This window comes from Mustelus asterias, chromosome 24, assembly GCF_964213995.1.
Source record: "Mustelus asterias chromosome 24, sMusAst1.hap1.1, whole genome shotgun sequence".
Taxonomy (NCBI): Eukaryota; Metazoa; Chordata; class Chondrichthyes; order Carcharhiniformes; family Triakidae; genus Mustelus; species Mustelus asterias.
This window is the reverse complement of record NC_135824.1, coordinates 47,276,820-47,297,877: the sequence shown is the minus strand read 5'-3', so window position 1 is coordinate 47,297,877 and position 21,058 is coordinate 47,276,820. Positions and strand designations below refer to the sequence as shown.

The 21,058-nt window shown below is 48.0% G+C and overlaps 1 protein-coding gene across 2 annotated transcripts in view; it reads right to left on the bottom strand.

Annotated features, from left to right (window-relative positions):
* Window positions 1-2,124: 2,124 nt before the first annotated feature.
* Window positions 2,125-21,058, bottom strand: part of LOC144511072 (transmembrane protein 229B-like) — a 32,212-nt gene continuing 13,278 nt past the window's right edge. The window contains exons 1-3 of one of the 2 annotated variants that reach the window (XM_078241047.1): window positions 9,542-9,693; window positions 8,197-8,290; window positions 2,125-3,461 (exon numbers count right to left, since the gene is read on the bottom strand). In XM_078241047.1, coding sequence (XP_078097173.1) covers window positions 2,916-3,461; window positions 8,197-8,229 — 579 coding nt within the window. In that variant the 5' untranslated portion in view covers window positions 8,230-8,290; window positions 9,542-9,693 and the 3' untranslated portion in view covers window positions 2,125-2,915. Of the gene's footprint in view, window positions 3,462-8,196; window positions 8,291-9,541; window positions 9,694-21,058 lie in introns of those variants that run through there. The other variant, XM_078241046.1, reaches the window with a different exon arrangement.

The following is a 21,058-nucleotide window of genomic DNA, read 5'->3' as shown; positions in this document are numbered from 1 at the left end:
ACACAATCACAGCCTCAATTCCGAAAAACAACAAAATCAAATGTTGTGCGTTCACACCTGTGTGAATTTGTGTGTGTGTGTGTGTGAGAGTGTGTGTGCGCGCGCCTGTGTGTGAGTGTGTGTGTGTGTGTGTGTGTGTGTGCGCGTGCACCTGTGTGTGTGTGTGTGTGTGTGTGAGAGTGTGTGTGTGCGCACCTGTGTGTGAGTGTGTGTGAGAGTGTGTGTGTGCGCACCTGTGTGTGAGTGTGTGTGTGTGTGAGAGTGTGTGTGTGCGCACCTGTGTGTGAGTGTGTGTGTGTGCGCGCACCTGTGTGTGAGTGTGTGTGTGAGAGTGTGTGTGTGTGTGTGCGCACCTGTGTGTGAGTGTGTGTGTGAGAGTGTGTGTGCGCACCTGTGTATGTGTGTGTGTGCGCACCTGTGTGTGTGTGTGTGTGAGAGTGTGTGTGTGTGTGTGCGCACCTGTGTGTGAGTGTGTGTGTGTGCGCACCTGTGTGTGTGTGTGTGTGTGTGTGCGTGCGCACCTGTGTGTGTGTGTGAGAGTGTGTGTGTGCGCGAGTGTGTGTGTGCGAGAGTGTGTGTGTGTGTGTGCACCTGTGTGTGTGTGTGTGTGTGAGTGTGTGCGCGAGTGTGTGCGCGAGTGTGTGTGTGAGTGTGTGTGTGTGTGTGTGAGTGTGTGCGCGAGTGTGTGTGTGAGTGTGTGCGCGAGTGTGTGCGCGAGTGTGTGTGTGAGTGTGTGTGTGTGTGTGTGAGTGTGTGCGCGAGTGTGTGTGTGAGTGTGTGTGTGTGTGTGTGCGCGAGTGTGTGTGTGCGAGAGTGTGTGTGTGCGAGAGTGTGTGTGTGAGTGTGTGTGTGCGCACCTGTGTGTGTGTGAGTGTGTGCGCGAGTGTGTGCGCGAGTGTGTGTGTGTGTGTGTGAGTGTGTGCGCGAGTGTGTGTGTGTGCGCACCTCTGTGTGTGTGTGTGTGTGTGTGTGTGAGAGTGTGTGTGTGTGCGCGAGTGTGTGTGTGCGAGAGTGTGTGTGTGCGAGAGTGTGTGTGTGCGAGAGTGTGTGTGTGTGTGTATATGTGCGCACCTGTGTGTGTGAGTGAGTGTGTGCACGTGTGTGTGTGCGTGTGTACTCTCAGTTGGGACGAAACAAATGCCTGTTGAAATTCACTGTACAGGCAGATAAAATTGGTAATAGCCAAAACTGAAGAGTCTGCAGCAAACAGAACCCACTGGTACCCCTGTGAAATTGTCTGGAACCCAAACTCCAGTGACAGGGCACCCGTATTCCCCGTGAGAGTGGCACATGTGGCACCCACATCCCATCCAGCGTCAGCACGCAGGATACCGGAACTCCCGCAACAGTCAGCACGCCCGACACTGGAACCCAGCATGAACCAGCGTGCATGACACCGCACCCCAGCACAACCAGCGTGCATGACACCGCACCCCAGCACAACCAGCGTGCATGACACCGCACCCCAGCACAACCAGCGTGCATGACACCTGCACCCCAGCACAACCAGCGTGCATGACACTGCACCCCAGCACAACCAGCGTGCATGACACCTGCACCCCAGCACAACCAGCGTGCATGACACCGCACCCCAGCATAACCAGCGTGCATGACACCTGTACCCCAGCACAACCAGCGTGCATGACACCGCACCCCAGCACAACCAGCGTGCATGACACCTGCACCCCAGCACAACCAGCGTGCATGACACCGCACCCCAGCACAACCAGCGCGCATGACACCGCACCCCAGCACAACCAGCGCGCATGACACCGCACCCCAGCACAACCAGCGCGCATGACACCGCACCCCAGCACAACCAGCGCGCATGACACCTGCACCCCAGCACAACCAGCGCGCATGACGCCGCACCCCAGCACAACCAGCACGCATGACGCCGCACCCCAGCACAACCAGCGCGCATGACACCGCACCCCAGCACAACCAGCACGCATGACGCCGCACCCCAGCACAAGCCAGCACGCATGACGCCGCACCCCAGCCAGAGTCAGCACACATGACGCCTGCACCCCAGCACAACCAGCACGCGTGACGCCGCACCCCAGCAACAGTCAGCGCGCATGGCACCTGCACCCCAGCCAGAGTTGGCACGGGTGGCGCCCACACCCAGCATGTCAGTGCTTTCTGAAGAGGTTGGGTAAATCCTGGAAACAGGACCAGTGATATTCTAGGCTGGATGATGTTTTATTGCAACGACACAGAACAAGAGCAGAAACGAATAAGTCAGGCACATGCATTTCACCCCATCCCCCTCCAGACGTTTGGCCTCTGAACTCGCACACAATGTGGCTTTCATAATAACACTTGTGTTCTCCACAGACAGACCTTAACCTGTTCGCTCTGCACCGTCCTGAATGATGCGGGTGCGTCTGATTTGGACCCATTCCTTTGGTAAACCAGCAAAAGCCGTTTTGAAAGTGCGCGCCGTGGGTAACGACGCAACAGAGGGTGTGACCTTTGCATAAATACAGGCAATCATTCCCACACCCTCCTCCAACAGGTAGCAAGTCGGGCAACATAAAAACAGCAGGACATGCAGGTGCTTTGCTGGGTCTTGGAGTGGAAGAAGTAATTATAAATACTAGCTCACCCCCGTGAGGCCTCAGCCTTAGTCACTGTCGGCGAGGATAAATACTTGTTAACGGACTGTGCATGCACTGAGAGTTAGGATACCTCAGTGAGCAACGTGGCAGTACGTTTAAACCAGATTGCACTGTGCTGGAGTTGGACTGCGTTAAAAAGGCTGTTCTCCATCGCAATAAAGGGAAACGCGCAAAGAAATAACCGGTTTGTTCACTGGTTTGAGGTCCTGTTGGTTCCCAACGCCGGGAATGTGGACAAGGAGGCTCGAAACCCGGGCTGCCTTTTGAACGGAGCAGAGAAGGGGGGGCGCCTCACTCATCCTTCCCCAGCTTCAGGTGGCCCCACAGCATGGCCGGGGCGATGGTCGGGCTTCGCGGCTCCCCGTTCTCGTCAAAGCGCAAACGCAGGGTGTTCCTGATCACCAGCTTCTCCACGATGAAGGAAGCGCAGAACCAGGGGACGGCGTACTCCAGTGTCACCAGACCCATGAAGTCATAATCAAACTGGGAGTAGTCCCAGGGGCAGGCATTGAACTGACGCAGGATAAGCCCGGTGGAGAACTCCCAGGCGTAGGTCCAGAGGGTGTAGATGAGGCACCTCACCACACCGGGACATCGGTCCTTGAGGTACAGGTACATTCGCTCCACCACCATGATGGACGTGCCGTAGATAAAAAGAGCCCAAACACTGGTGACTCCTGGGAATTTCCAGTTAAAGTTGACCACAAACTCCCAGGCGGCTGTGAACATCACCTCGCAGAAGTAACCGTGGATGGCGTACAGGTACCAGCGGGAGAGGGCACTGAGGGGCTCAACGGCCCTCATCATCCTCCTGCCATCCCGAAACTGCGCGCACACCTGAACCAAAAGAGATCAAGGTTATTTCCGACCATCACAGAGAGAGAGCCAACAGCTAAAGCCATGAGGTACACGGCACGCCAAAACCAAATTCTCGCACCATCCCCCCCCCCCCCCCCCAACTCCAAATGAGAAGGTCCAACATCCCAAAACCAAATCTCCACGTCCCAGAGTCAGAGGGCTCTGAACCCCAAGATGAACCCCCATTCCCCAAATCTAGAGGAGCTTACACCCCAAAACCAAGGATAGCCTGTACCGCAAAACTTAAATCCCCATCCCTAAAACTAGAGGGCCCCACACCCGAAAAGCAATTTCCCAAATCCCCAAACCTCGCCTGGGTAAGGTGCCCTGTCAGAGACTTGGTGCAGACTCAATGGGCTGAATGGCCTCCTTATGCACTGTAGGGATTCCATGAGTCTGCATCGAATCTCCGAAATAGCACCCCAACTAAGCCCTCCCCCCGCTCCCCGCCCTATCCCCTTAACCCCACATAGTTAGCATGGCCAATCCACCTAACCTGCACATCATTTGGACACTAAGGGGCAATTTAACATGGCCAATCCATATAACCCGCACATCTTTGGATACTAAGGGGCAATTTAGCTTGGCCAATCCATATAACCCGCACACGTTTACACACTAAGGGTCAATTTATCATGGCAAATCCACCTAACCTACACATCTCTGGACACTGAGGGGCAATTTAGCATGGCCAATCCATCAAACCTGCACATCTTTTGGACACAAAGGAGCAATTGAGAATGGCCAGTCCACCTAACCTGCACATCTTTTGAGTGTGGGAGGAAACCGGAGCATCCGGAGGAAACCCACGCAGACACTATGGGGGCAATCAGTTTGGCGTCGTCCCTGGGGGTCCGTATGCCTCACAGTTAATGTATTTTTGGAAGGTGTTAGTTGACAGAGGCCAATGGTGTGATGCAATATACTTGGATTTTTCAAAAATCTTTAATTCAGAGCCACCTATTACTATTGAATAAGTTACCCACTTTGGAGATTAAAGGCAAACGTTACAAGGGGATAAAATCATTTTTGTTGGACTGTGTGGAAGTGGTCACTGTTAATGGGCAGTTATCAAATCCAACACATTCTGGCTTTCCCTCGAGGAAGAATCTTTGGATCCCTTTTACTTGTGGCTTATATTAATGACACTGATGGCCAGATCCAGCATTGTACAGCTTGAAGAATGCAGATGACATCAAAATTTATTTGGAAGTTAAGAAAACTAATCCAGGGCTCTCGAACGCACTTCTCCAGAGTGAACTCTCAACTCTAGTGCAGTGGTCCAATGAGTGGCAACTTACCTTTTAATGTGGCAAAGTGTTCAGTTCTCCACAATAATCCTAATTCACTGTACCGTATCGGTGGCCAGCCTTAAGCACACTCAACTATTGAAAAGGGGGCGGCACAGTGGTTAGCACTGCTGCTTCACAGCGCCAGGGACCAGGGTTCAATTCCCAGCTTGGGTCACTGTCTGTGCGGAGTCTGCACATTCTCCCCGTGTCCGCGTGGGTTTCCTCCGGGTGCTCCGGTTTCCTCCCACATTCTGGAAGACGTGCTGATTAGGCGCATTGGCCCAAAAAGGCGCTGGAGTGTGGCAACTTGGGAAATTTCACAGTAACTTCATTGCAGTGTTAATGTAAGCCTTACTTGTGACTAATAAATAAACTTTAAACTGTTTGGGTGTGACTGCTGCAAGTGATCAGAATTTTACGAATCATGTGGCTCAGGCAGTACAGCAAGCAGATAATGTTTTACAAGCGCTGAATGCATCCTTTTTGTGTCAGGATGTCAGCATTTATCTTCAACTCTATTAGCAGCTGGTACGCCCACATCTGGAGTGCGGGCGGCACGGTGACACGGTGGTTAGCGCTGCTGCCTCACAGCGCCAGGGACCCGGGTTCGATTCCCAGCTCGGGTCACCGTCTGTGTGGAGTCTGCACGTTCTCCCCGTGTCTGCGTGGGTTTCCTCCGGGTGCTCCGGTTTCCTCCCACAGCCCGAAAGACAAGCTGGGTTAGGGTGCATTACCCATGCTAAATTCTCCCTCCGTGTTACCCGAACAGGCACCAGAGTGTGGCGACTGGGGGATTTTCACAGTAACTTCACTGCAGTGTTAATGTCAGCCTTACTTGTGACACTAAGGGCAATTTAGCATGGCCGATCCACCCAACCTACACATCCTACACACTAATAAATAAACTTTAAACACAGTTTGGAATCCACACTTTCAGAGCGATATAACGATTATAGAGAGAGTGCAAAGATGTGTTACAAAGGAAAATGGAAGGCATAAGGGGAATACTTCATGTGGAGCGTTTAAGAATTCTTGAATTACAATCTTTGGAGAGGAAAAAACTGATTTTTGATTTAGCTGAAGTTTATAAATTGATACATGGCCTTACTACGTCCAAGCAATTGCGGCATTTTGCCAACGACAGAAATCTGGTTCACGTCTTGGAATTCGCAAATTCTGTTTTTCACGTAGAATTGTTGATACTTTGTCTGCAGTTGTTGTCAACGCTGAAAACGTAATGACTTTTAGAAGCCTTGTTAGAAACAGTAGGCGGGGTTTCAGGGCCTCGCTCGTCCCGAAACCAGAAAATCCCGCCCGAGGTCAACGGACGTTTCCACGGTCCGCCCCTCGCCCGCTCCGATTCCTGTGGTGGGCAGGACGATAAAATTCTGGCCATTGTGTGATTTCTATGTGCGTATTGTCTGATGTTGCTGCTGTTCTTGTTTTTAATACTGTGCCAGTTGTGCTTGGCACTGCGGGCAATAAAGATGAATAAAAATCCCTCAGGCACCCTACACAGAAGTTAAGACTGAGCAGAGATTCAGGTAATTTATAGGTTGAGGACAAGGGAATTCAAGGCGTAATTCAATCTCTTAAACATAGACATAATGTTCGTATTTTCCTACAATGCTTTTATTTTAAGTTATTCATGGCTGAAAATCAAAACCTATGACTATTTAAGAAGTGGGCGGCACGGTGGCACAGTGGTTAGCCCAGCTGACTCACAGCACCAGGGACCCGGATTCAATTCCAGCCTCGGGTGACTGTGTGGAATTTGCACATTTCCCTATACTGTGTGCGTGGGTTTCCTCCAGGATCTCCAGTTTCCTCCCACAGTCCAAAGATGTGTAGGTTAGGTGGATTGGCCATGCTAAATTGTCCCTTAGTGTCCAAAGATGTGCGGGTTAGGTGGATTGGCCATGCTAAATTGCCTCTTAGTGTCCAAAGATGTGTGGGTTGGGTGGATCGGCCATGCTAAGTTGCCCCTTAGTGTCCAAAGATGTGCGGGTTAGGTGGATTGGCCATGGTAAATTGCCCCTTAGTGTCCAAAGATGTGTAGGTTGGGTGGATCGGCCATGCTAAATTGCCCCTTAGTGTCCAAAGATGTGCAGGTTAGGGGGATTGGCCATGCTAAATTGCCCCTTATCATCCAAAGATGTGTAGGTTAGGTGGATTAGCCATGCTAAATTGCCCCTTTGTGTCCAAAGATGTGTAGGTTCGGAGGATTGGCCATGCTAAATTGCCCTTAGTGTCCAAAGATGTGTAGGTTAGGTGGATTGGCCATGCTAAATTGCCCCTTAGTGTCCAAAGATGTGTAGGTTAGGTGGATTAGCCATGCTAAATTGCCCCATTGTGTCCAAAGATGTGTAGGTTAGGTGGATTGGCCATGCTAAATTGCCCCTTATCATCCAAAGATGTGTAGGTTAGGTGGATTAGCCATGCTAAATTGCCCTTAGTGTCCAAAGATGTGTAGGTTAGGTGGATTGGCCCATGCTAAATTGCCCCTTAGTGTCCTAAGATGTGTAGGTTGGATGGATTGGCCATGCTAAATTGCCCCTTATCATCCAAAGATGTGTAGGTTAGGTGGATTGGCCATGCTAAATTGCCCTTAGTGTCCAAAGATGTGTAGGTTAGGTGGATTGGCCCATGCTAAATTGCCCCTTAGTGTCCTAAGATGTGTAGGTTGGATGGATTGGCCATGCTAAATTGCCCCTTATCATCCAAAGATGTGTAGGTTAGGTGGATTGGCCATGCTAAATTGCCCTTAGTGTCCAAAGATGTGTAGGTTAGGTGGATTGGCCCATGCTAAATTGCCCCTTAGTGTCCTAAGATGTGTAGGTTGGATGGATTGGCCATGCTAAATTGTCCCTTAGTGTCCAAAGATGTGCAGGTTGGATGGATTGGCCATGCTAAATTGCCCCTTAGTGTCCAAAGATGTACATAGGTTAGGGGAATTTGAGGGGTAAAATACATGTGGTTACGGGGATAGGGTTACGCGGATAGGGCCTGGGTAAGTGTTGTTGCACACTTGATGGGCCGAATGGCCTTTTTCTGCACAGTCGGGATTCTATGATTGTAAATAAAGTGAGAGTTTCTCTCCTGCAGAGGCAGAAACCGAGGTGAAAGAGCGCCACTGTGAGCAGGAGGCGTCACTACAATGTGACGTTTACATCGGCAGATTCCATTATAAATACAATGCTTGCAGAGTGAGATCTTTAATTAAAGCAAAAGACCACAAATGCTGGAATTCCAAATTAAAAACAGAAAATACTGGAAAAACTCAGCAGGTCTGGCAGCATCTGTGGAGAGAGAATAGAGCCAATGTTTCAAGTCTGTGTGACTCTTAACTTTTAATAACTTCTTTATACGATGGATTTTTATGGGGAAATAAAAAAAGTTTTTCTTTTTAAAAATACTATTACCTTTTTCCTTTTATGACCAAGATTCAAATCCATTGTGGCTGCTGATTGGACAGTGGAACATGGGATTGAGGCTCCGACCTTTCACCTGTAGGAACTGGGTCAAAATAAAGACTTGAAATGAGATGGAGCCTTTCAGAGCTTTTCCCAATGATTCATAGAGTCAGAGGTTTACAGCATGGAAACAGGCCCTTCGGCCCAACTTGTCCATGCCGCCCTTTTTTTTTTAAACCCCAATTGCTAGTCCCAATTGCCCACATTTGGCCCATATCCCTCTATACCCATCATTACCCATGTAACTGTCTAAATGCTTTTTAAAAGACAAAATTGTACCTGTATCTACTACTACCTCTGGCAGCTTGTTCCAGACACTCACCACCCTCTGTGTGAAAAAATTGCCCCTCTGGACACTTTTGTAACTCTCCCCTCTCACCTTAAACCTATGCCCTCTTGTTTTAGACTCCCCTACCTTTGGGAAAAGATATTGACTATCTAGCTGATCTATGCCCCTCATTATTTTATAGACCTCTATAAGATCACCCCTCAAAGAGTTTTACAGCTAAAAACTGTCCTTCAGTGACAGGAATTATCTCACTGCTCGCATAACAGGTGGAATTTAAAGTAGGTTATTCCTGAATTGGCCAATTAATGTCCTGGGGACCCGGGTTCGAATCCCACCATGGCAGGTGGTGGAATTTGAATTCAATAAAAAATATCTGGTATTAAGAATCTACTGATGACCATGAAACCATTGTCGGAAAAACCCATCTGGTTCACTAATGTCCATTAGGGAAGGAAATCTGCCCTCATTACCTGGTCTGTGCCACCGTGTTGCCCCTTTGTGGGTGGCACAGTGAAAGGGGCGGCATGGTGGCACAGTGGTTAGCACTGCTGCCTCACAGCGCCAGGGACCAGGGTTCGATTCTGGCCTCGGGTCACTGTTTGTGTGGAGTTTGCACGTTCTCCCCATGTCTGCATGGGTGCTCCGGTTTCCTCCCACACTTCAAAGATGTGTGGGTTAGGTGGTTTGGCCATGATAAGTTAACCCTAGTGTCAGAGGGTTTAGCAGGGTAAATGTGTGGGGTTACGGGAATAGGGCCTGGGTGGGATGGTGGTCGGTGCAGACTCGATGGGCCAAATACCTCCTTCTGCACGGTAGGGATTCTATGATTCTATGATACATGTGACTCCAGAGCCACAGCAATGTGGTTGACTCTCAACTGCCTTGGGCATCTAGAAATGGGCAATAAATGCTGACCAGCCAGTGACGCCCAGGTCCCACGAATGAATAAAGAAAAGGTAACAAGTCTATCAACTGGGCAGCCAGCGAGCGCCATTTATCACCTACTTTTGGAAGGTCCACTTAATTAAGTGCTGTTTAGGTTCTCAACTATACAGCAATGGGACCTCCCTGCGATCGAGAACCTCAGGGGTGGAATTGGCAGCCATTCAGAGATGTCAGCTGTGCATTGCCCGACACTGCCACCAGGGAGACGTGGCAGCAGCTGGTAATAAGAACATAACAACTAGGAGCAGGAGTAGACCATTCGGCCCCTCGAGCCTGCTCCGCCATTCAATAAGATCATGGCTGATCTCTTCATGGACTCAACTCCACTTACCCGCCCGCTCACCATAACCCTTAATTCCTTTACTCTTCAAAAATTTATCTATCCTTGCCTTAAAAACATTCAATGAGGCAGCCTCAACTGCTTCACTGGGCAGGGAATTCCACAGATTCACAACCCTTTGGGTGAAGAAGTTCCTCCTCAACTCAGTCCTAAACACCACCAGGTGTTCGTAAAGCAGAAGTGGAAATGAATAGGGTTGGGAAGCATTTTCTGTTCATGGCCAGTGTGATCTCCTGGACTCGTTTCGATCGCCTCAGGGGGTCGGAGAGGAATTTCCCAGATTTTTTTTTCCCCATATTGGCCCTGGGGTTTTCACTCTGGGTTTTCGCCTCTCCCTGGAGATCACATGGTCTGGAATGGGGGGGTGGGGGTGAGTTAATAGGTTGTGATGAACAAAGCATCGTAGCTGTGAGGGACAGCTCGGTGGATAGGATATTAGGATGTAGATAGGCCGGAAAATTGGGCGGGGATCCTGGATTCAGGATTCAATCCTGGACCGGGGAGCGGCGCGGGCTTGGAGGGCCGAAGGGCCTGTTCCTGTGCTGTATTGTTCTTTGTTCTTTGTTAAATCTGCTTCCCCTTATTTTGAGGCCATGCTTCTATCTTATCTATTCCCTTCATAATCTTATATGTTTCTATAAGATCTTCTGAATTCCAAAGAGTATAGCCCCAGTCTACTCAGTCTCTCCTCAACCCTCTCAACTCCGGAATCAACCTAGTGAATCTCCTCTGCACCCCCTCCAGTGCCAGTATATCCTTTCTCAAGTAAGGAGACCACAACTGTACACAGTACTCCAGGTGTGGCCTCACCAGCACCTTATACAGCTGCAACATAACCTCGCTGTTATTAAACTCTATCCCTCTCGCAATGAAGGACAAAATTCCATTTGCCTTCTTAATTACCTGCTGCACCTGCAAACCAACTCCTTGTGATTCCTGCACAAGGACACCCAGGTCCCTCTGCACAGCAGCATGCTGCAATTTTTTACCATTTAATTAAGAGCCCATTTTGCTGTTATTCCTACCAAAATGGATGACCTCACATTTACCAACATTGTACTCCATCTGCCAGATCCTTGCCCACTCACTTAGACTATCTATATCCCTTTGCAGACTTTCAGCGTCCTCTGCACACTTTGCTCTGCCACTCATCTTAGTGTCATCTGCGAATTTTGACACTCTACACTTGCTCCCCAACTCCAAATCATCAATGTAAATCGTAAACAATTGTGGTCCCAACACTGATCCCTGAGGCACACCACTAGTCACTGATCGCCAACCAGAAAAACATCCATTTACCCCCACTCTTTGTTTCCTGTTAGTTAACCCTAGTGTCAGGGTAGGGTAGAGTTAACCTAACTAACATCCTCCATCCATGCTAATACATTACCTGTAACACCATGCACCTTTATCTTATGTAGCAGTCTTTGGTGCGGCACCTTGTCAAATGCCTTCTGGAAATCCAGATTCACCACACCCACAGGTTCCCCATTGTCCACTGCGCATGTAATGTTCTCAAAGAATTCCACCAAATTAGTCAAACATGACCTGCCCTTTATGAACCCATGCTGCATCTTACCAATGGGACAATTTCTATCCCGATGTCTCGCTATTTCTTCCTTTATGATAGATTCAAGCATTTTCCCTACTACAGAAGTTAAGCTAACCGGCCTATAGTTACCCGCCTTTTGTCTACCTCCTTTTTTAAACAGTGACGTCACATTTGCTGTTTTCCAATCTGTGGGAACCACCCCAGAGTCCAGCGAATTTTGGTAAATTACCACTAGTGCATTTGCTATTTCCCCTGTCACCTCTTTTAGTACCCTGGGATGCATTGCATCAGGACCAGGAGACTTGTCTACCTTTAGCCCCATTAACTTGCCCAACACCAGCTCTTTCGTGATAATGATAGTTTCTATGTCCTCACCTGCCATAGCCTTCCTGTCATCAATTTTTGGCATGTTATTTGTGTCTTCCACTGTGAAGACCGACACAAAATACCTGTTCAATGCCTCAGCCATTTTCTCATTTCCAGTTATTACATCCCCCCTCTCATCCTCTAAAGGACCAATGATTACTTTATCCACTCTTTTTCATTTTATATATTTGTAGAAACTTTTGCGATCTGTTTTTATATTCTGAGCTAGTTTACTCTCGTAATCCATCTTACTTTTCTTTATAGTTTTTTTTGTGGCTTTCTGCTGATCTTTAAAGATTTCCCAATCCTCCAGTTTCCCACTAATCTTTGCCACTTTGTATGCATTTTCTTTCAATTTGATCCCTCCTTTATTTCCTTAGATATCCATGGCTGATTAGCCCTCTTCCTACAGTTCTTCCTTATCACTGGTATATACTTTTGCTGAGCATTGTGAAAGATCACTTTGGAAGTCCTCCACTGTTCCTCAATTGTCCTACCATGAAGTTTTTGCTCCCAGTCTACCTTAGCCAATGCCTCCCTCATCTCATTTGTTTAAGCACAAGACACTAATATTGGATTTTACCTTCTCACACTCCATCTGTATTTTAAATGCAACCATACTGTGATCGCTTCTTCCAAGAGGGTCCCTAACTGTAAGATCATTAATTATTCCTGTCTCGTTACACAGGACCAGATCTAGGATAGCTTGCTCCCTCGTAGGTTCCATTACATACTGTTCAAGGAAGCTATCGCGGATACATTCTATGAACTCCTCCTCAAGGCTGCCTTGACCGACCTGGTTTGACCAATCGACATGTAGATTAAAATCCCCCATGATAATTGCTGTACCAGTTTTACACGCATCACTTATTTCTTTGTTTATTTCTCGCCCCGCCATGATGTTATTATTTGGTGCCGATAGACTGCGCCTATCAGTGACTTTTTCTCTTTACTATTTCTAATTTCCACCCAAATGGATTCAACCTTTTTCATATATCATCTATATCATCTCTCACAACCGCCCTGATGTCATCCTTAAATATCAGAGCTACACCACCTCCCTAACCTTCCTGTCAGTCCCTCACACTTCCATTAATAACATCTCCTGAGTTCTCCTTCCTTTTAACTTTTTTCCTGATTTTTGATGTTGTTGGAACCTTCTCCCTACATTTTGTCCTTGCTCCCTCCTTCTCGAACTCTTTACATAGGTTCCCATCCCCCTGGCATATTAGTTTAAACCCTCCCCAGCCACTCTAGCAAACACTCCCCCTTGGACATCAGTCCCAGTCCTACCCAGGTGTAACCCGTCCAATTTGTACAGGTCCCACCTCCCCCAGAACCAGGTCCCAATGCCCCAGGAATCTGAAACCCTCCCCCTGACACCATCTCTTCAGCCACATATTTATCCGATATATCCTCTCATTTCTACTCTGACTAGCACGTGGCACCGGTAGTAATCCTGAGATCACTACCTTTGAGGTCCGATTTCTTAACTTTCTTCCTAGCTCCCTATATTCTGCTTTTAGGACCTCATCCCTTTTTTTACCTATGTCGCTTGTACCAACGTGTACTACGACCACTGGCTGTTCGCCCTCCCCCTTCAGAATGTCCTGCAGCCGCTCCGAGACATCCTTGACCCGAGCACCAGGGAGGCAACAAACCATCCTGGAGTCTCGTTTGCTGCCACAGAAACGCCTGTCTATTCCCCTTACAATTGAATCCCCTATAACTATTGCACTGGCACACTTTTTACTGCCCCCCTCTGCAGCAGAACCAACCGTGGTGCAACGCGTTTGGCTGCTGCTGCTTTCCCCAGAGAGGTCATTCCCCTCAACTGTATCCAAAGCGGTATATCTGTTTTACAGGGGAATGGCCACAGGAGATTCCTGCCTTACCTGCCTCTCTCTCTTGCTCCAACTGCTGGTCACCCATTCCGTTCCTGCCTGCAGAGTCTGAACACAGTAAGAAGTCTCACGACACCAGGTTAAAGTCCAACAGGTTTATTTGGTAGCAAATACCATAAGCTTTCGGAGCACTGCTCCTTCGTCAGATGGAGTGGAAATACAGTGAGCCTCACATCTGTGGTGGGTAAGTTGTTGGAAGGTATTCTGAGAGACAGGATCTACAGGCATTTAGAGACGCAAGGACTGATTAGGGACAGTCAGCATGGTTTTGTGAGTGGAAAATCATGTCTCACAAATTTGATTGAGTTTTTTGAAGGGGTACCCAAGAAGGTAGATGAGGGCAGTGCAGTTGATGTTGTCTACATGGACTTTAGCAAGGCCTTTGACAAGGTACCGCATGGTAGGTTGTTGCATAAAGTTAAATCTCATGGGATCCAGGGTGAGGTATCTAAATGGATACAAAATTGGCTTCTTAACAGAAGCCAGACGGCGTTTGCAGAGAGTTGTTTTTCAAACTGAAGGCCTGTGACCAGCGGTGTGCCTCAGGGATCAGTGCTGGGCCCACTGTTATTTGTCATTTATATTAATGATGAGAATATAGGGGGCATGGTTAGTAAGTTTGCAGATTGGTGGCATAGTGGACAGTGAAGGAGGTTATCTCGGATTGCAACGGGATCTTGATCAATTGGGCCAGTGGGCTGACAAATGGCAGATGGAGTTTAATTTAGACAAATGCGAGGTGATGCATTTTGGTAGATTGAACCAGGGCAGGACTTACTCAGTTAATGGTAGGGCATTGGGGAGAATGACAGAACAAAGAGATCTAGGGGTACAGGTTCATAGCTCCTTGAAAGTGGAGTCACAGGTGGACAGAGTGGTGAAGAAGGCATTTGGCATGCTTGGTTTCATCGATCAGAACATTGAATACAGGAGTTGTGACGTCTTGTTGAAGTTGTACAAGACTTTGGTAAGGCCACACTTGGAATACTGTGTGCAGTTCTGGTCACCCTATTATAGAAAGGATATTATTAAACTAGAAAGAGTGCAGAAGAGATTTACTAGGATGCTACCGGAACTTGATGGTTTGAGTTATAAGGAGAGGCTGGATAGACTGGGACTTTTTTCCCTGGAGCGTAGGAGGCTGAGGGATGATCTTATAGAGGTCTATAAAATAATGAGGGGCACAGATCAGCTAGATAGTCAATATCTTTTCCCAAAGGTAGGGGAATCTAAAACTAGAGGGCATAGGTTTAAGGTGAGAGGGGAGAGATACACAAGTGTCCAAAGGGACAATTTCTTCACACAGAGGGTGGTGAGTGTCTGGAAGAAAGCTGCCAGAGGTGGTAGTAGTAGAGGCGGGCACGGTAGCACAGTGGTTAGCACTGCTGCCTCACAGTGCCAGGGACTCATGTTCGATTCCCAGCTCGGGTCACTGTCTGTGTGGAGTCTGCACGTTCTCCCCGTGTCTGTGTGGGTTTCCTCTGGGTGCTCTGGTTTCCTCCCACAGTCCGAAAGACGAGCTGGTTAGGTGCAATTGCCATGCTAAATTCTCCCTCAGTGTACCCAAACAGGCGCCAGAGTGTGACGACCAGGGGAATTTCACAGTAACTTCATTGCAGTGTTAATGTAAACCTACTAGTGACACTAATAAATAAACTTTGAACTGAATGGAAGAAATGATGAGGCAACTTTGCCAAGCAAGGCGCTCCCTCCCAGTGACCAGGGGGAAGTAAGACAAGAACTCACTGATGCTCAGGGAGATGGAGGTCGACACTTTAAAAAAAGCTTCTCAATCCCTGCCTGAATGGAAGAAGAAAGGACACACTGTACACGTACAGGATCCAATCACAGAAACATGGAACTGGTGCAAGTTGTTGCTGGAGCTGAGACTCTAAGGTCATCCTTCATTGACACCCAAACTGGTGAGAAATGAGGAGGAAATAAGAGTTTATATTCGACCGACACCCTGAACCGGAAGAGAAGCGATCATAAACAGTAGCAGCGACAACCAGTGAGACAACATTAGCAGAACCAGCACCCAGCGGCAAAGCATCAACAACACATTGCCCAGCAAGTGAGACAAAGTTGGCGACCTCAAGCACAACTCCTACACCAGGAGTAACACGTACACCATCGCCTGTGCAGGGTGCGAACTCTTCACTGACAGTAATGAAAGGCAAATCTACAAGACAGAGGCATACCAAAGCAATACCATGAATAATGTTTTGTCAAAACAAACCAGGGTATAATAGACTCTTCGGGCATTTAATTAATTATAGAATCCCTACAGTGCAGAAGGAGGCCATTCGGCCCATCGAGTCTACACCGACCACAATCCCACCCAGGCCCTATCCCCATAACCCCACGCATTTACCCTGTTAATCCCCCCGACACTTAGGGGCAATTTTAGCATGGCCAATCAACCTAACCCGCACATCTTTTGGAGTGTGGGAGGAAACCGGAGCACCCGGGGGAAACCCATGCAGACACGGGGAGAACGTGCAGACTCCACACAGACAGTGACCCGAGTCGGGAATCGGACCCCGGTCCCTGGCGCTGTGAGGCAGCAGTGCTAACCACGGTGCCACCCTGCTGCCCTCTGTGCCACCGTGCCGCCCTATAATTATAAAATTTGATTGTTAATCTTGTTTAGTTAGATACAATATAAGAATGTTAATGTGTGGGGAAGGGCAGGGAAGAGGACCTGGGTAAGATGCCCTGCCAGAGTGTCAGTGCAGACTCAATGGGCTGAATGGCCTTTTCTACACGGTACGGATTCTATGGTTCAATGAAATACTTAAACATGACAAGATACAATTCTTAACTGCAAGGCTATCTCTATTAGTTCCAATTTAAGCAATATTCCTCATAGACATAAACTCCACTTCAAAATCAGTTAGCAACACACAGGCTTATGTGTTTTTACTTGTTAACAGTCCTCGAGCCTTCGAATACTCCTGGAGAGATATACAAAGAAATACCTATCTTCTAACACACAAACAGCAGCCTGCAGAGAGAGAGAGAGATACAGAGAGACACCTGTCTTCTGACACTCAAACAACAACCTGCAGAGAGAGAGAGAAAATCACCTCTTGTTTCTTTCAGGATCAAGCAGAAAAAAATCTTGCTTTTCCCTGTAAGCTTAGCTCTGCCTATTCACATGACTCTGTCTCTTGTCAATCAACCTAAACAAACCCTATTCTGAAACCCCGGGGGAAAAAAACCAAAAATTAACAAAATGCATTAGCTCAGATTAAAACAAACAGCCCATTAGCTAGGATCAATTATCCTCCTGTAATCTCAGCATGGAGCTGCCTGGTTTGCAGACAGATTGGCACCAGGTAAGCCAAAGCTGAATTTTAAACATACCCCTCGCAAGGAACATGATATAAATATATTTCTTAAAGGCACAGAATCGTCAGTATCTGCTTTGAGAAGAACAACTCCAGCCTCTCCTCATGACTGAAGATTCTTCTCCCTGGCACCATTCTCTAAGACCTTGAGATCTCTGCGGTGCCCAGAATTGAACACAATAGTCCAGCGGGGGCCAAAACAGAGATTTAGAAAATTTCTAAATTATTCTCTTGCTTGTCCAGCCACCTTCAGACACTCGTGATACGTCCACCTCCTGCTCTCTCCGGGCGGGAGTTTATGGCCTTGTTCGTCCTGAAACCGTAAAATCCCGCCCGAGGTCAACGACCTTTCCATCGTCCGCCCCTCGCCCGCTCCGGTTCCCATGGCCGGCGGGACGGTACAATTCCAGCCTCTGGCTCTGTATCCCCTGTAAAATTGGGCCGTTTTATTGCCTCTCCTTACTGTTCTTTCAAGGGATCAGGACCCCGGGAGTAGGAGGTTCAGCCCACCAAGAGCTGCTGGCCAATCAGAGGCGGGCAGGTCTGTCGCTCAGCAGCGCCACCAGGGAGGCGGTGGCTGCTGTAGGAGATGCGCCCAGGATCGCAGAGGGCCCCGGGCCCGAAAGGAAATCTGCTGTTCTTACTCGGCCTGGCCTACTTGTGACTCCAGACTCACAGCAATGTGGTTGACTCTCAACTGCCCTCTGAAATGGCCTGGCGAGCCACTCATTTGTATCAGCGATTCAAGAAGGTGGCTCATCACCACATTCTCAAGGGCAACTAGGGATGGGCAATAAATGCTGGCCGGCCAGTGATGCCCATGTCCCATGAATTAATATTTTTAAAATGGCAGGTCCAATTCAGCGAATGGTAACCCCAGGATGTTGATAGTAGGGGGGGATAATGGGCGGCATGCTGGCATAGTGGCTAGCACAGTAAGAAGTCTCACAACGCCAGGTTAAAGTCCAACAGGTTTATTTGGTAGCAAAAGCCACTAGCTATCGGAGCGCTGCTCCTTCGTCAGGTAAGTGGGAGGTCAGTTCACAAACAGGGCATATAAAGACACAAACTCAATTTATAAAATAATGGTTGGAATGCGAGTCTTTATAGGTAATCAAGTCTTAAAGGTACAGATTGTCTGTACCTTTCAGACTTGATTACCTGTAAAGACTCGCATTCCAACCATTATTCTGTAAATTGAGTTTGTGTCTTTATATGCCCTGTTTGTGAACAGAACTCCCACTAACCTGACGAAGGAGCAGCGCTCCGATAGCTAGTGGCTTTTGCTACCAAATAAACCTGTTGGACTTTAACCTGGTGCTGTGAGACTTCTTACTGTGTTTACCCCAGTCCAACGCCGGCATCTCTACATCATAGTGGTTAGCACCAGGGACCCGGGTTCGATTCCCAGCTTGGGTCACTGTCTGTGTGGAGTTTGCACGTTCTCCCCGTGTCTGCGTGGGTTTCCTCCGGGTGCTCTGGTTTCCTCCCACAGTCTGAAAGACGTGCTGGTTAGGGTGCATTGACCCGAGCAGGTGCCAGAGTGTGGGCGACTAAGGGAATTTCACAATAACTTCACTGCAGTGTTAATGTAAGCCTTACTTGTGACTAATAAATAAACTTTAAACTTTTTCCCTCCTGCCGTCAGACTTTTGAATGGACCTACCTTATATTAAGCTGATCTTTCTCTACATCCTAGCTGTAACACTACATTCTGCACTCTCTCGTTTCCTTCTCTATGAACGGTATGCTATGTCTGTATAGTGTGCAAGAAACAATACTTTTCACTGTATACTCATACATGTGACAATAATAAATCAAATCAAATCTCTCTCTCTCCTCTTTAACCATGTTCAGTCACATTTTTTGAATTTTTATAATTGGGGATACTCTCTCAATGTGCTTTTTAAACATTTATGTGATGTGGGTGTCTCTGGCTGGGCCAGTATTTATTGTAAGAAGTCTCACAACACCAGGTTAAAGTCCAACAGGTTTATTTGGGAGCAAATACCATAAGCTTTTGGAGCGCTGCTCCTTCGTCAAATGGAGTGGAAATGTGCTCTCAAACAGGGCATACAGACACAAAATCAAATTACAGAATACTGATTAGAATGCGAATCCCTACAACCAGCCAGATCTTAAAGATACAGACAATGTGGGTGGAGGGAGCATTAAGCACAGGTTAAAGAGATGTGTATTGTCTCCAGACAGGACAGCCTGCAAGTCCAGGAGGCAAGCTGTGGGGGTTACTGATAATGTGACATAAATCCAACATCCCGGTTTAGGCCATCCTCATGTGTGCGGAACTTGGCTATCAGTTTCTGCTCAGCGACTCTGCTGTGGGGGAGCACTTCTGCAGTCACGGGCATTCAGCCTCGGATCTTCGGGTAAGCGTTCTCCAAGGCGGCCTTCACGACACACGACAGCACAGAATCGCTGAGCAGAAACTGATAGCCAAGTTCCGCACACATGAGGACGGCCTAAACCGGGATGTTGGATTTATGTCACACTATCAGTAACCCCCACAGCTTGCCTCCTGGACTTGCAGAATCTCACTGGCTGTCCTGTCTGGAGACAATACACATCTCTTTAACCTGTGCTTAATGCTCCCTCCACCCACATTGTCTGTACCTTTAAGACCAGGCTGGCTGTAGGGATTCGCATTCTAATCAGTATTCTGTAACTTGATTTTGTGTCTCTGCCCTGTTTGAGAGCACATTTCCACTCCATCTGACGAAGGAGCAGCGCTCCGAAAGCTTATGGTATTTGCTCCCAAATAAACCTGTTGGACTTTAACCTGGTGTTGTGAGACTTCTTACTGTGTTCACCCCAGTCCAACGCCGGCATCTCCACACCAGTATTTATTACCCATCCCTAATTACCCCTGAACTGAGTGTCTCACCCGGCCTTTTCAGAGGGCAGTTGAGAATCAACCACATTGCTGTGGCTCTGGAGTCACATGTAGGCCAGACCGGGTAAGGGCGACAGATTTCCTTCCCTAAAGGGACATTAGTGAACCAGATGGGTTTTTCAGACAATGGTTTCATGGTCATCAGAAGATTCTTAATTCCAGATATTTTTTAATTGAATTCAAATTCCACCATCTGCCGTGGCGGGATTCGAACCCGGGTCCCCAGAACATCAGCTGCGTTTCTGGATTGATAGTCTAGCAATAATGCCACTAGGCCACCGCCTCCCCAGTGGTATTAATGTATTATTCCTTTCTGCCCAAAGTTTAAGAACCCTCAATGTCTCTCTGTACGCCATCAGTAAATGTCAATCTATCGCATGAATTGCATCTTGACAAAGATTTCTGTGGACCTCTCAGTTGCACCAACTTTTGCTGTGTCCAGATTTTCACTGAATTCAAATGTCACCATCTGCGGTGGTGGGATCTGAATCCGGGTCCCCAGGGCATTACCCTGGCTCTATGGATTAATAGTCGAGTGATAATACCACAACACCACTGTCTCCACTGCTGTGAGGATGGATGAAGATGCAAGTACCAGTTATAAACTTGCAACACACAAGGAAGCTTTGCTGAAGGCTATGCCACTTATCTATAACATAACAAGGAAAACAATGGTCTTAATGCAGGGTCCTAGGGGCATCCGGTCCGATCAGAGAAATATCTGTTTATCACTACTTTCTGAGTCCTCCTCCTTAGACAGTTAATTACCCGAGTTAACACCAAGTTAATACCATCCCAAATGTCTCTCTCTTCCAAATAAGTCTGTGGTGTGATCCTTTATCAAGTGCATTTTGAAGGTCCATATGTACCACATCTACTACAATCCCTTCATCAATCCACACGGTTAATTCAACAAATTACCATGGGGTGGCACAGTGGTTAGCACCGCTGCCTCACAGCGCCAGGATAAATGCGTGGCTGAAGGATTGGAGCAGGGGGCAGGGATTCAGGTTTCTGGATCATTGGGACCTCTTCTGGGGCAGGTGTGACCTGTACAATAAGGAACGGGTTGCACTTGAATCCCAGGGGGACCAACATCCTGGCGGGGAGGTTTGCTAAGGCTACTGGGGAGAGTTTAAACTAGATAGGTT